Source organism: Pteropus alecto, unplaced genomic scaffold (genome assembly GCF_000325575.1).
Source record: "Pteropus alecto unplaced genomic scaffold, ASM32557v1 scaffold25, whole genome shotgun sequence".
In the NCBI taxonomy this organism is placed as follows: Eukaryota; Metazoa; Chordata; class Mammalia; order Chiroptera; family Pteropodidae; genus Pteropus; species Pteropus alecto.
The window spans coordinates 33,730,234-33,746,129 of NW_006441955.1; the positions used below are offsets into that span (position 1 = coordinate 33,730,234).

The 15,896-nt window shown below is 36.8% G+C and overlaps 1 protein-coding gene across 3 annotated transcripts in view; it reads left to right on the forward strand.

Annotated features, from left to right (window-relative positions):
* The first annotated feature begins 3,138 nt into the window (after positions 1-3,138).
* The window catches only part of ZNF326 (zinc finger protein 326), a 35,203-nt gene continuing 22,445 nt past the window's right edge, over positions 3,139-15,896 (forward strand). Inside the window, exons 1-5 of one of the 3 annotated variants that reach the window (XM_006919395.3) lie at positions 3,139-3,307; positions 5,579-5,623; positions 12,002-12,037; positions 12,133-12,244; positions 14,379-14,784. In XM_006919395.3, coding sequence (XP_006919457.1) covers positions 3,292-3,307; positions 5,579-5,623; positions 12,002-12,037; positions 12,133-12,244; positions 14,379-14,784 — 615 coding nt within the window. In that variant the 5' untranslated portion in view covers positions 3,139-3,291. Of the gene's footprint in view, positions 3,308-5,578; positions 5,624-12,001; positions 12,092-12,132; positions 12,245-14,378; positions 14,785-15,896 lie in introns of all 3 variants that reach the window. The other 2 variants (XM_015595230.2, XM_025052004.1) reach the window with 2 other exon arrangements.

Here is a 15,896-nt window from a genome sequence, read left to right on the forward strand (position 1 = left end):
AACTGTGATAACTGCTATTAGGGTAACTTGGAGGGAAGGGGATTCTAAGAGCTTAGAGAGGTTTAAAAAGAGGTTTGTTGATAATAAACTTTGAAGAATGGCAGAGGAGAAGGTGAAACACAATAGAAGCAGAGAGAACAGGAAGAGTAAAGGCATAGAAATGTCAAAATACACGGCTTGTTTGGGGAACAGCAGATGGTTCAGGTAGCTGGAGCGGAAGGTATGCAGGCAGAGTGTTAGGAGATGAGGAACAAAGGGTCTGGGTCCTCAAGGAGTCCTGTTCTAGATCTCAGGTTCTCTGAGAGCCCCTCAGGGTCAGGTCCTGTGTGTAACTCCTCATTTCTTCCTTCTCCCTGTAGACTACTCTTGGCCTCAGCCCACGCATTCCTTTTACTTCCGCACTTAAAAAACCCCATTCTCTTCTTCCCAAAGGACTTTGCTAGTCTGGCATTTACTAACTTGCCACCTACTACTAAATATGTGGAAAATGAAATGGTATAAGAATTTGTACAAAACATTGGCCCCTCAGGGTAAAAATCTGAGCCTAACAAACTGGGAACAGGCAGGGTAGCTTGGCTAGATTTTGAGGGGGTAGGAAAGCAATAAAGTAAGAAAACCATGTTTGGCACATAGTTGGTCCTCAATTAATTATTTGTTCAATAAACAAATTAGTGGACAGCCTGATGGACTATCAGGTATTACGTGGTGTCTCTGGGGTATAGCCAACTGTCTCTAAAAAACTCTATTTGGGAAACAGGAAGGAAGGTGAGACGTGACCTGTATATGTTGGCTCTCCATGCACTTGTGCCAAGGCCAGGTCTTTTCTGGAGTTTGTTGTTCTTTGGCAGTTAGTTTCTCTTTCAGGGAAGAAAGGTAGGTGTCTGTGTGTGTGTGTGTGTGTGTGTGTGTGTGTGTGTGTGTGTGTGTGTGAGAGAGAGAGAGAGAGAGAGAGAGAGAGAAATACAAACAATGCCCCAATGTTTATTTCCTTCCAGTCATGCCAAGACTAAAAGATCTCAGGTTACAAATTCATTCTTTTGCCAGAAAGTAAATTGGGGTAGGTGGCAGGTGGGGGTGGGAGGCGGGGAGTAGGGGCAGGATAACAAGAAAAGAAGTTAAAAATGTCAGGAAGAACTCAGTTTTACTTGGTTAACATATACACTTGGAACTTAGGATAAAAAAGATTTGGTTCTAATCTCAAAGTGCTTTTAGTGTGGAGAGACATAAAGCCAAGCAGAGTATTTAATGCAGGAAAGACAGTGTTATAACAGAGGTTAGGCCAGAGAACTCAGAGGAGGGGCTTTTAATGGAGCTCAGGGCCTTGCTACTGCAAGTATGTTCAACCACTAGCAAGCAGCCTCTCCTGGAAACTTATGAGAAATGCAAACTCTCTGGCTCCAACCCAGACTGACTGAATGTGAATCTGAATTTTAACGAGATCCCTAGCTGAATCATATGCACATTACTATTTGAGAAAAACCGGCCTAGGGAGTGGGGATGGGATCTGGGAACATTTCTTAGAGGAAATGAATCCTGAGTTGTGTTTTGTGGATGAGTAGGGTTAACCAGGTAGTGTTCCCAGCAGAGGGAAGAACATAAGCAAAAGTTCAGAGACATGAAAAAGCATAGGGGTGTTTTTGGAACTGTAAGTAGCTTAAATTGCTAACCCAAAGGGAGAGTATGGGAGTGAGGAGGAGGGGAAAATGCAACAAGTTGGTGGGTCAGGCAGTGACCAGATCCTACTGGGTGTGCCCTAAGTTAAGGATCTTGCCTTGACGTGATCCATGTTAGAGACACATGATGACATGTTCACTGCAGCCCTCAGAAGCCTAGGAACATCAAGGTGAAGGGCAGAGAAATTAATTAGGCAGCTAAGGCAATAGTTTGGGACAGAAATGAGAGTCTAACTCAGGTAGTAGCAGTGGGGATGAAGAAGAGGGAGCAAGTTTAAGAAATGTTAGGAGGTGATAAGCAGACGAAAGACTTCAGTGTGGATTGGGGGTGGGAGGGTGGAGGAGGCCTAAGTCTTGACTAGATGAATGGCAGGCTTCTGGCTGGGATTAGTGGGTGGCTGCTCATGATGTCACTAACAGAGATGAAAGAGTAAAAGAAGGTGAACTGGTTTGAAGAGGGAAATTATGAGTTCAGTTTTCAACACATTCAGCTCAAGTGAATAGAAAACAGGTATAGGAGAAAAAAAGAAGAAAATAAGAAAAGGATGGAGAACTTGGTGAATTAATCAGGGTGCAGAAAGAAAGTGATGAGGAAGAAACAATGGCCTGTCCAGATTTGGGGCTACAATAAGTCCTATTTCCAGAGGCTGCCTTCTTGGAACTCGGTTTCAGCAACTGGTTGAACCCTGAAGAAGAGAAAATGGTTTGATTCGTGGTTTCCTATCCTTTGATCAATTAATTGTTGACACCATTTGCAAAAAAAAAAAAAAAAAAATTAACGTAGAGTTCAAGCTGCTCCAGGGTCAGAATGACCATGTTGCCCTCTGGGTAATTTTGCCCACTGTCCTCAATACTGTTTCCTAAGTAACAACAATACAATGCCAATATATGCGTGTGTTTTACGTGGTTGTTCAAGTTCTGGACGACTACTGCCACATATCTCCCCTGTCTGTGAATTTTTATACTTTTATTTTGCACCTTAAAATTCAGATCTTGATAACAGTCTGTCTCGAATGAGTCTCATAATTATTTCCTATTTAGCAATCTGTTCTCTACTGCTCACAGTTCTAAAAAACGTTCCGGACTTCTATGTCTCCACGGCAGAAACTCCGAGTAGTATAACATTTTCCGATCAGCCAATAAAAAGCAAAAGGTCGGCACGTGGTCTATTAGTTTGGGCAGGAGTAAGGTATTCCAACCAGATCCTTTCTCTCTTGCCAGGATCAAACATGGCGGGCTGCAGCCTGACCTTCCAGAACACCCAGTACGCTTTCCCGCGGCCCTAATCAGGTTTTGGCGCTCCTTTTTTCACCTTCCTTCCCGCTGGCGTCTCCAAAAGAGTCAGCACCTGGGAGCGTGACAGCGGATCCTGCTTCCCGCCCCCACCCGAGGGCCCGCCCACTAGCCCTCGCCAGCCAATCGCAGGCCGCGCTACGGCGGCCGGCAGCTCCGGCCGGCCCCGCCCTCCAACCTCACCGTGGCCTGCGACTCCCCGGCCGGTAGCGCCACTCTCGGTTGTGCGTACTGCTTGTGTAGGATCGCGGTTCGCGGACGCTCGCTGCCGGCCCAGTTTCAGCCTACCTAGCTCCGCCGAGGCGGTCGGCCCCGAGCCTCCGCCATGGACTTCGAGGACGGTAAGCGCCGCCTCTGGCTTGTCGCCGTGCTGGGCGGGAGATGGGGTGGCCTGCGCTGGGGGTCTGTTTACCGTCTCAAGATGGCCGTGTGGGCTTTGTTCTGCGGGCCCGGAGGCCTCCCGCCCGCCGGCCGCGGGCCCAGTGGCCGGAGTCGGCCTTTGTGGGGACCCGCGCGCCCCGATCCCGCCCGCCGTCGCCGGGGACCTGGGAGTTCCGTCTCGGCCTAGGGGGTGCGGAGAAGAACGCGCCCCGAGCGCGACGGCCTTCGGACTCGGGCTCTGGACTCGCCCCGGCCCCGGTGCATGAGAATTGCCCCGACGCCTCCAACTTCCCGGTCTCGGGCACCGGGGCGAGTGGGGCCTCCTCTACGTCAGCTCGCATTCGCCCCACACGGCAGTGACCCAGATCGCCCATTTAGTAGATCCTCAGCCCCAGTGACAATTTTCAGTCTTGTTCACAGCGATAGTTCTGGTTGTCTTAGTTTAAGTGAGTTTAAAGAGCGTCTCTAAGTGATAAGTATAGGTAGATGTTTATACAGAATGGGAAGTAAGACATTTCCGGTTAACAAACTGGAGTATTTACCCACCACAATTACCTACCTGGTCGATAACCCCTAATTTGAAATATCTCAGAACCAAAGTATTTTTCTCTGGATTGTGTGTATGGATGGGACTAAAGTTAGAATTCTGGCATAGCATCACATGCCCTTCAAATTCAGATCTGTCCAAAGCTGCCTTGATTAGATTTACTGATTAAATAAACTGTATTTTAGCAATACCTTTCAGCCGTCTCTCACCAGCAGTTCTTTAACCCTTTTCACACAGTCACAAAGTAAAATAAATTAGGTCTTCACCTTGTCTTCACATCTTGCCCAACTTTGATAGAAATTGGTGTCAAGATAATATGTGTAATGACAGCATTAGGGATATGTGAAACGGGCTTAAATGATTAAACTACATTTAATCCCGAGTAACCAGGCATTTCTCGGTAAAACCAGTTCGCTAACAACTAGTTGTAAGCCTCTTAACTCAACCAAAAAAATTTATCTTTAACATGTGATTTCAGCACGTAAGCCTTACTAAATGATCTTTTGATCTTTGATCTTGATTTCATGCCACAAAGAGTTAAAGCCGCCAAATCTAAGTATATGAAAGTGGTCTGGAATAACTCTTGTGGATACTTTTAAGTTACTTTGAAATATGAAGGTCAGCTGTTAACAGTAGCACATTCTGCTGTTTCACTTGGTCTTTGACTCATTTTGATATAGATACTTTTAAACTATGAATATTTGAAGTGCCAGAGGTGGGAGTTAAACTTTAAAATATTGTTTTTATGTCAAAGTTTTATGACAGTACCAACACTCAAGGTGCAACAGAAGCTACCAAGGTGGAGAGTTGGGGAGCAATGAGAGTAGGCCCCTCCCTTCTTCAGGGAATCCATTTTCTGTAGAGAATTGAAAAACAATAAAATTTAGTATATTTGCTTTTTATTATCACTGTGTACCTAAACTTCTAAACAGTGTCAGTGATAGTGCTAAATAAACAAAGCCGGCGATATACTAATCCCTCATTCAGGCCTCCTCCTCACCCCTGTCTTTATTTGGGGGATGGAATTTGACTAACAATATATCTGAATCTAATCCTGTGTAGTGTAGCTGTATTCTTTTGTACCCATTGTATTAGATTCCTTTCAGTATTTGTTAGTAAAATTAACTAGGATTTAATAATTGTTAAGTTAGTTTTGACAGAAAAATTGGCCACTATGGTTTTTGGTTATGCCTTATCTTGGATAGATAGAGCACACACACACATTCACATATATGCATATGCATTTCTCAAATAAGATGCTAAAATCTTTATAGCAAATTAAATTGTAAAAGAAATAGTAACTTTAAAAAAATTATATACTATATTGAATCAATTCCCAGATGTCCTTGCATTTATATTATTTGATACATAATCTGCCTTTCCTTTTGCTACTTTATAAATCAGTACTGGATCCTCTCTTTTGGCTGTTTTTATAAATCAGGTGTTATAAACTAATTTTTACATTACCATAATTTGGATGACAAACCTGTCATTTGGGGAGATAGTGAAGAGAAAGATATACGTTTTCTCTCATGAAATAGTTGTAATTATTTATACCTCAGTTTTGCAGATAATTGAGTTAATGACATTTAAAAAATGGTGTTTGTTTTAAATAGTTGGGTATGTAATTTTAGATTTTTGCTAGTATTGTACTAATTCCTTTCTGTTAAATGTGTCTTCATAGATTACACACACTCTGCTTGCAGGAATACTTATCAGGGCTTTAATGGTGAGTATCTTTTCATTTGCCCTTAAATATGTTAAGAGAATATATTTTAGATTTTTTTCTTCATACAATATAAACAGCTAGTTCTACCTTGTTTCAGTCATTGTTTAGTCTCGTGATGAATCACTTCTTAGGATTAATGCTCTCATACTATATATAGTATTTGAATTAGGGAATTCGGGATCAGAAAAAGGGCTATTCATATTAGCTTGACTGTTTTATTTGAATTATGTTTCCTTTAATTTATTCCAAAAGGCTCTGACTGCATTCTGAGTGATGAGTTATAAGAAACTGGCCAAATTTTTGTTGAATTAGAGGCTTTGGTATTGAGTAATGTAGATTAAGTGCATTATTGGCTTAGTTCTCTTTTGCTTCTGTTATAATGTATTTTGACCTTATTTTTGAGGTCATTTATTCAAATATGTTAGTATATAAAGAGCCATCTAGAGGAGCACATGAAGACTATTTATTAACATAAGTATGACGTTAGAGTTGTGGCTAGAGCTAGATAAAAATCATGAAAGGCATGCAGAATACAGTTGGATGTCATTCGGTAGTTATTAGAGCTAAAGCTCTGCCAGACAGAGCTGTAACACAAAAAAGAGCATGGAACAATTCAGAGAGATTAAAAAAAACATGTGAAGGACCCCAGGGAGTGGAATTAAAATTCCTATTGCTAGAGAAATGCAAAATTCAGTTGTTGCAAAGAATATATATATTCATAAAATAATACTGAAACAAATGTACTGCTAAATAAAGAATGAGCCATTTTATGGGAATAATTACTGTCTAGTTAATTTCTGTTTATCATCTCTTAAGAATTTAGAGAAACTTTGGGTTTGATGTGGGCTAAAAAGACTCAACATTTAGGAGGTAGTCAGTACATATTGAGTGCTGAAGAACAGGTTTTGAGCAGGATAGTAACATGATAACATTACCAGAAGAAGTTTTAATTTACATCCACATGTAGGTTAGACTGAAAATTGGAAAATCATATAGAAAACCATTTCATAAATTTAGGTATAAAGACTTTAAGACCTTGAACTTGGGAGGTGTCAATAGTAATTTTAAAAATATTAAGACATTTCTAGAGAAAATTAACAGAGTTTGCAGGCTAACTAGTAGTAAGTGGAAAATTGAGAGAGATGAATAAAAACGAATCTAGGATTTTAAACGAGTTAAGTAGGACTAGTGCTTTTATCAGAGAGATTTGGAAGGATAGAAGGCCATGATCTCTAGTAGGATTTACTAGAGAGTTGGATTTAATGTCTAAATATAGGACTTTGAAATGCAGAATCATGCAGGGCCAGAAATTTATTTTCTTAATGTACTGTGTTGCAAAAAGAGCTTCAGAAATTTCTATTACCGATTTTAGGATTTTTATTTTTTCTTTAATTTTAGTTTCAACAGTGGTTCTCATCTGAGGGTAATTGTTAGACTTCCTTGGGGAGCTCTTTCAAAGTATATTTGTTCAGGTCATACTCTAGTCCTCTTACAGTAAGTGACGCCTGGCTATGTATGTTATGAGAAAGTACTCAGAATGATTTTGGAATGCACCTCTGTTAAAGACCACTGCTTGATAACACTTGAGGTCTGGATTATCTACATTTTATAAATGAAGAACTTAGTCTCGGGATATAATTTGACTTCAAAAACAATTTTTGAGTGACTGCTGTGTATCTTAGTGTTTTAGGAGCTGGCAATATAGCAATGAACAAAAGAGACAAATATTCCTGCCCTTTTGGGGTTTATAGTCCAGTGGGATGAAATAGACAGTAAACAAGGAAAAGAAATAATATATATTGTATGTAAGGTGGTAATTGCTAAGGAGAAAATGCAGGAAAGGGTGACGTGTGTGTGTGTGCATGTGAGAGAATTTTAAAGAGAATAGCTGGTGAAGGACTCACTGGTGACATTTGAGCATAGATTTAAGGGAGGTGAGGATGCAAGTCACGAGGCTATCTAGAGGAAGAATGCTATAGATTTTAGGAAATATAAGATATATAGTTACCAAGCGAAGCCAACAATATAATTCATCATTGTCATTGTATTTTCTAGTGATCAAAATGAAGTAGAAGGCATTGGAAAACATGTAAAATTACAAATTTCCTCCACATCATATCTTGGAAGAAAGTTGTATTTCCAGTATCTCTATGTTTTCTTCTTGCTTCATAATATCTTTTCTTATATCAGCAGACCAAAAAAAAAAAAAAAAGGTTGGAGGGAGAGCATTCCAGATAGAGGGAAAGCAGGAACAATGGTAGGGCTGAGAGAATTGTGCTTCAGAGAGACTTAAGACTGGTTTGACTAGAGCAGATGATTTTTGCTAAGCAGCCAGAAGAGTATTGAAAATCAAAGGTAATTTGTTTATACCTAAGAAACAATAAAAGGTGAGGACATGAAAGAGTTGAGGGAGTGAGCAGTGCAGATACAGGGGAGGAGCGTTCTGGGCAGAGGGAGCAGCAGGTGCAAAAATGGGTGTGTATCCTATAGTATTCTAGGGACAGCAAGAGACATAGTATAGCTGGAGTAAGTGGAGTGAATTAGGGGGAATTGTAGATGAAGTTAAGAGTTGACAATTAATAAAAATTATTTAAAAAGGTTATGGGGTGGACCATATAGTGCAGGGATTTTCAACCTTGGCACTATTGACATTTTGGACTGGATAATTCTTTGTTGTGGAGTGATGTCTTGTGCCGGTAGAATATATTTAGCAGCATCCTTGGCTCTATGCACTAGATGTAAGTAACATGCACCCTTGATTTGTGAAAACCAAAAATGTTCTCAGATACTACCAGATGTTCTCTAGGGGCAAAATTGTTTCTGGTTAAAACCACTGGTATAGGGCCTTGTAGATTATTTTAAGGCTTTGGCTTTACTTAGAGTAAGATGGGATAACATTGGAAAGTCCTGAGCATTGAACAACATGTTTTAACTGATATTTTAACAAAATTATTCTGGCTCTTTTCTTCAGAATAAAGATAAAGGGAGCAAAAATAAAAGCAGGACAACCAGTTAGGAGGCTGATCTAGGTGAGAGATGCTGGTGGCCTGCACCAAGATGCTAGTAGTATAGTGGTGAATAGTAGTCCCATTCAAGACTTAGTATCACACAGCTCATCAGTTATTTTAATGATAAGTCAGTTGATTTATCCTCCTACTCCACAGCTACTTCCTTGTGATTTAATTGTGAGTTTTAATATTTTTTGAGCTCGTCATTTATAGGATAGACTGATTTAAGTGATAAAATAGATTTGATTTAAAGTACGAGGCCAATTTTTTGTCAATTTCTCACTTAATAGTAAAGACATGATATATTCTTAGCTTTACTTTTAAAGTATTTTTAAATTTGATATCCTGCAAGAATATTGTTTACATATACAAATCATCTTACAGACTCTATATCTCTATAATCAAACTGATTATACCAATATAAGGACATTGCCTCTTTTCTTTTTTAATTAACTGAATAGTAACAATCCAATGAACACTAAACCAAAGTCATGACTGTGTGAAAGTAGTTTTGTTAGTTTTTGGGTACTCTACCTGGCACAAGGTGAGTGTTCAATAAATATTAGTAATTTAAGATGTCTTATGAAATAAAACACACAGATTCAAAATACTGAAGGGTTTAGTATCCAAAGGCAGCCTCTGCTAACTCAAAATAGAAACTAGGAGAAATGACAAAATAAGGTTTTTTTGCTTTGTGTACCTGAAACTAACTCTAAGATTATTTTTTAATATGACGCCTTAGAGGAAAGCCTCTTATTTTGAAAAACTTAATTTTAATCTCAAAATCGTCCTCTATATGAGTGATATTAGCATGAATTATATGGTATATTTACCAACTCTAAAGACAAATAATTGACTATTAGTCTAGAACTATGTTGTCGAATATGGTAGCCACTAGCCATATGTGACTATTGAGCACTTGCGATGTAGATAGTCAGAATTGTATTGTGCTGTAAATGTAAGTTACACACCCAATATGGAGTCTTAGTATTAAAAAAATGTAAAATATGTTGATACATTTTATATATTGGTAAGCTTTTTGTACTCTATTATATTGAAATCCATTGGTGTATGTCTTGTACTTTTAATGGATCTTTTTTACTATGATCCTATACTATCAGGCATTATTGGAAAATATTGGTTTACTGAGTTATTAAGATTTTCCAAATACATATTGACAGATTTTATTGTACATTATAAAAAAAATTCATTAATGCCACTACCAATTTTATCAGAAAAGCTTTTAAGTATTGAGAAGCTGTCAAGTTCAAGGTGGTAGATAAAAGTTGTATGCAATTTTAATTATTACTTGAAAGCTTGAATTTTATCATTGGCAGCAAATATTTTTACTTGTTTTCCTCAAAGTGACAGTATCACTTCGTTCATTTTTGAGAAAATGTCTGCTACATGTCCTAGTCTGAAAGCCATAATTTTCAAATGCCAGTCTTCCTAGTAAAAATAATATTCCTTATAAAAAGTGGCTACTCATTTCACAAACCAAACACTTACACAATGGCTTTTCCTGGAGCGAACTATGATACTATGATATGCAGCAAAATTGCTTTATGTGTACTTCCCATTTCACTACATAGACTATCAGAAAGAAAGTGTACTCAAAGGTCATGATTTAATAAAATTAATTATTCTTACCGCTTCATCAAGGGCATTCTTAAGTGAAGGTGGCATTTTTATTTTTTACTGCAAGTGTGCAGTGTTGAAGAATACAGCGACTGCTAGTACAGTCTGGTACTACTGCCTTGATTTGTGCTGTGACATCAACAGTTTTACCCACCAGTGCTTTTGCATCTTCAGTGCAAATGTCAACACTGTAGATAGAGGGCAGGTAATGTCTTAATATTTAATTTATGAAAATAGTTTGACTTTGTGGACTGAAAAAGTCTTGGCAACTTCCAGTGGTTAATAGACCATTCTTTGAGAACTGTTGCTCAAGAGTATATAAAAAATTACTAAAAGTTAGACCTTGACTATAGTAAGATTAGTGTATATTTCAGATGGGGCCACAAATAGCAGAATATAAGGCAGAGTATCATTAACACCAGATAAGAGCTACAGACTTATAGATATTTAGAAGAAAGGTGATAATCAGCTGAGACAATATCAATAAGCGTGTCCTTGAAAAGATTAGTATATGAAATGGACTCTAAAAGATTAGAAGATTTCAATAAGCAAATATTTGGGGTGGTAGAGGAGAGTGTTTCATTTAGAAGCAACAGCATGACGCTAGAGGAGCAGATACTTATGGGACTTTGGGAAAATCATTTCATCTCTTTGGACTTCAGTTCCCTAATCTAAAAGACAAGATTGAATTTGATCATTTAGGTCACTTCCAGGTTTAAAGTTGCAAGATTGCAAGTAGTATTTTTATAAAGTTGTTGCTCTCATTATTATTATTGTTAGGAACAGAAATATTTAAATTATTGTAATTAAAATTTAATGTTATAAAAACAAATTAAGGTATTTGTATATATGATTATATTTATTATTAGTGCATGAAATTTGAGGAGGATTTTAAAAGACTTTATGGGAAACACATTCTAAATGGTTTTTAATTAAAAACATTTTTATAATCATAGTAAATTTTTAGTAATCATTTTATTGTATTTTTCACATCATAGGTTGGGATAGAGGTGGAGTGGCAGTGTAATAAAATATACTTAATACTCTTATTGTATTAGAATTTTTTTAGTGTTTGCATTGCTGGAATGCACATTCATTCCCTCTGTTCAAAGTATATGAAGATTTGAGGATTTAAATATTCAAAGTATATGAGTATATGAGGATTTAAATATTTGTTGAGTCATAATTTATAGGCACAGTGCCACAGATTGGCCTCACTCTGATTTTTACTTCTCAAAAACTATTTCAGTTACTATAAAAAGTAACTGACATTAGGCTAATTGAAAATATGTCTGCTTATGGGTTTTTAGACATTTTGAGAGCAGTTAGATGCAGAAAACTAATAACAAAAATTTTCCCTTTGACATTATTAAATGTTGATTTTTCTTGAGAATAGTAATTATTTATTATTAATTATGTACTCTAGTATCTATTACAGAACCTCATAGTAGTACCCTAGTCAAATAAATATTGATTAAATTGAAAATAATTCTGATATAGAACTTTTTAGTTGCTAATGTTTTTCTTTGAAACTTACAGTTTCTATAGCAAATCTGATTTTCAGTAGATTATCATCTGTGTTTTTTCCTTCAATGTCTAGTGCAACTTTAGCTTAAATGTTAATGATGAAATATTATTTCAGATGATTGACGTTAAGATCTTGTGTTTTATGTAACGATTCCTGAAGAGAAGAGTATATTTTACCGACCTTTTTTTATTGACTCTCTTTTAGGAATGGATCGTGATTATGGCCCTGGATCTTATGGAGGTCTGGCATTCAAGGATATTTATCTAAAAATTCTTCTCTTGAGTGCCAGTTAAGGTGAGCATCATTTAATTTTTTTCTTTTTAAACTCTTTATAGGGATGGATCGTGACTATGGCCATGGATCCTATGGGGGTCAAAGATCCATGGACTCCTACCTAAACCAGTCATATGGCATGGACAATCACAGTGGTGGTGGTGGGGGTAGCAGGTAAATTGCTTAATCACTTGGCCAAATAATTAGAAGACTATAAGATTCTGGATATTTTAATTTAAGTATTCTTTTGGCATGTTATGATACCTGAACTATACTATATGGTATTGAATAATCACCTTAAATGTTTAAAGGTGTTTAATGGTTATAAAAATTATCTCTGGATCACTGGCAGATAGTATTTTAGGAAAACCTCAGAAACTATTATCATTTCAATATGATAGAGTAAGATTTTCTGTCTTTAGCAGTGAATGTTTCTTTTACTTTTACCTTTAATTCCTTATCAATCAGAATGTTCCAAACAAATGATATAAAAGTGTTATTGGAAATATTATTTGTGAAGCTTTCTTAAATGATTTAAAAAAAAAATCTTACCTAATATGGAGTGCTCTGTAAAGCAGCAAAGCAATCTGACTAGATTGGGTTTAACTGAACCAGCCTAGCCACATTCAATTTCTAAGAAACATTTAAGATAGTTATTCTTTTCATTTTAATTTTAAAGTAAAAGAGCATATTGTAATAATAAAAATGGTCTATAAGTCATGTCTAGGTTTTTTATTGGCAGGTAATATTTATACCAAAACCACTTGTGCTCTAGACTAGGAGCATTGTATTAAAGCTAATGATACTATACTTTTCGCTTAGTTTAATGCACTAGGTTTAGAATGTATTTATATTTCACTGGTGATACTGTGGAAATCTTAAACCTAGTTTAACTACTGCAGACTTTAGGGTTGACCATATATAAGGCAAAGGGGGTCTATTTTGAGACACAAGGATTCCAAATAAATAGAAGTAAAACTAGTTAGGAAACATTTAAAACTATCGTCCTTCTTCATAAATTGAAGGATCTGGATTCCTTAAGGATGAACTGACTGATGCTTACTTTCCTTCTTTCTGCTTCAAGTGTGCCATTATGTTTTATGGTAGAGAAATACCAAGAAAATGAACAGTTACAACAATTTTGCTTAAATGATAGATGTTTTGAAAAATGTAGTTGGAAAGGGGAACAATTTTAATATGGTTACTAAGATTCAGAAGTAAATAGTACCTTCTATTTAGTGATCTGTAAATAATTGAAGTAATGTAACACATTTAAATGTTTTAATTTATCAGTTATTGCCCTGTTACATTGTAAATGTAATGTGCATAAATTATGTAGATGTTATCGTTTATCCCGTGTAATTGTGGGCCTTTATAAAACTATGTTGTAAGGTATCAAGCAACTTTTGTAATCCATACTTTAGATTTGTGAGAAGATGATTTGTTTCTTCTGTTGACTCTATTAAAACCTTGAGGAGACTGTGTGCTCCCTTTTTTAGGGTAGTTTTACATGATTTCCTTCCAGGAAATAATATTTCAAATAATTGAAGATATTATAAAATGTATTCTTTCTTATCTGCCTTGAAAATTCATATGCAGAGGGTATATGTTGGTGGTCCTTTACTTTTATGTTCTATTTCATGTGCTTATTTTTGTAGGTTTTTTAGATTTACTAGTCTATAAGTGAAAGTGACTGAGGATTTGGCTAAGGTCAATACCTTAGCCAAAGTTTGGCAGATTGTTAAATTTTATAACCAGAGATAATTCTCCCAATTTTGACTACTACAGACACATTGAAGTAGTTTTGTGATATAGATTATTGGTTGTGCAAAAGGATCTCTTCTGTGTCACAAATAGTCTACATCTGTGTAGTCTTCAATTTGTGTCCCTATTGAAAGCCAAAATACTGTAAATGTTTTGTATTTTCCAATATCAGGGATGGATTCAAAGAAAGTTTGAGTAGTTTGTGAATTTTAGCAAATGATTTTTTCTAAGACTAGGGCTGGGCTTAAATAATGACAGACTAATATTTTCTTTTTAATAAAATAGAAAAGCTTCAAAAAGCAGATTTTAAAGATAAACTTTGCTTAACTCAATTCATATTTAAAAACTGACTCAGATAGCTTTCTATCTGGTCTCGTGTTGAACTGCCCAGCCCTAATCAAGTGTGAACAAAAGTAGAACTGTGCAAACCAGTATGGTATAAATGAATTTTAGTTGATAAATGTCATCTGATAATTTGTCTTTTGAATTGTCTAACATTAGTAAGCTTACTTTTGTTTTTTCCCTCACTGTGCAACTTTTCCAGGTTTGGACCTTATGAGTCTTACGACTCCAGGTCTTCTCTGGGTGGGCGAGATCTATACAGATCTGGCTATGGTTTTAATGAACCCGAACAAAGCCGCTTCGGAGGTAGTTATGGTGGTCGATTTGAGAGCTCCTACCGGAATAGCCTTGACTCTTTCGGAGGTAGAAACCAGGGCGGGTCTAGCTGGGAAGCACCTTACTCCCGTTCAAAATTGAGGCCTGGGTTTATGGAGGACAGAGGAAGAGAGAGTTACTCTTCCTACAGCAGTTTTTCTTCACCCCATATGAAGCCTGCACCTGTAGGCTCTCGGGGGAGAGGAACGCCTGCTTATCCTGAAAGTACGTTTGGAAGCAGAAACTATGATGCTTTTGGAGGACCATCAACAGGCAGAGGCCGAGGCCGAGGAGTAAGTACAACAGAATCTTTTCAGATTCTTTTCACTAGTCACTCTTTTAAACCCTTTCAAGACCATGGTTTTCAACTATAATAAACACTGTTCATCCCAGTGTATTTTGAAGCAAAAGCTTAGTCATAAGCATAATTTTTAGGTTGCCTATAAAAGTTTTTCTAGCACCTCAGAAAATAAGTGGCAGTGTGAGATGATTGTTGATAAAGTTTTGCCAAATCTCCCTTTATTAAAAAGGTGAGGAAGTTAGGTTTGGTCTAAAAGGGGTTAAAAGGAGTTGCATTTTTTCCTTGCAAACACTAGCGGTTGTGCTGGTGGGACAGTTCTTGGATTATTGTAAAAGGCAACTGAACCCTTTTGGAGTTTTTGAGTAGGTTAAAGGTGCAATGTATGATAAAATGTTTATACTTTGCTGCTAAACTCTTAGCACATAGAATTTCTTCAAAGCTCCATAGTTCACATTAAACACAAGAGACTAAGTTGGTGATAGATGAGGGTAGCTTAGCCATGTTTGCATGGTGAAGAAGTTGATATGTATAATAGGTTGTAGAATGACTTGGGTCAGTATAATTTTGCTAACTCACTCTCATGATATTTCCTTGTTGAGTGTTCTTTTTTTCCCCGTGTCACTAGTTTTACTATTGAGAAATAATTTCCTACTTGTCCATGTTTATAGCTCCTTTCTAGGAAGTAATATTTTGTAAATTATTGCTTAAATGAGTAGATGCACTAGTCTTCAAGTGTTAATTTCAGGGTATATAGTGAAAAGATTATGCTTATGTCCTTAGGTAACTTGACTAACACGAAATTTGACCTAGTAAGTGTATATAGAATGTGGGGTTATTATGAAGTTTGATCATGTGAAGAATACTGTATTTTTGCTATAATGTAAGAATTTTTTTTTTGAGTCAGTTGCTCTTAATATTGTCTTTGCAGAGGAAAGTGTTTCTCATAAAAAATCTAGTAGGCTACATGTTTCTGATTGTTCATTAGCTTTTGGTACATCAGTGTAGTTTGTCATACTTGTGTAGAAGTTTGCATTTGTAACAGTAACTCTTTACTTACTAAAATGCATTGCACCTTTAATGGATATTAATGAAGATTTTTTGATG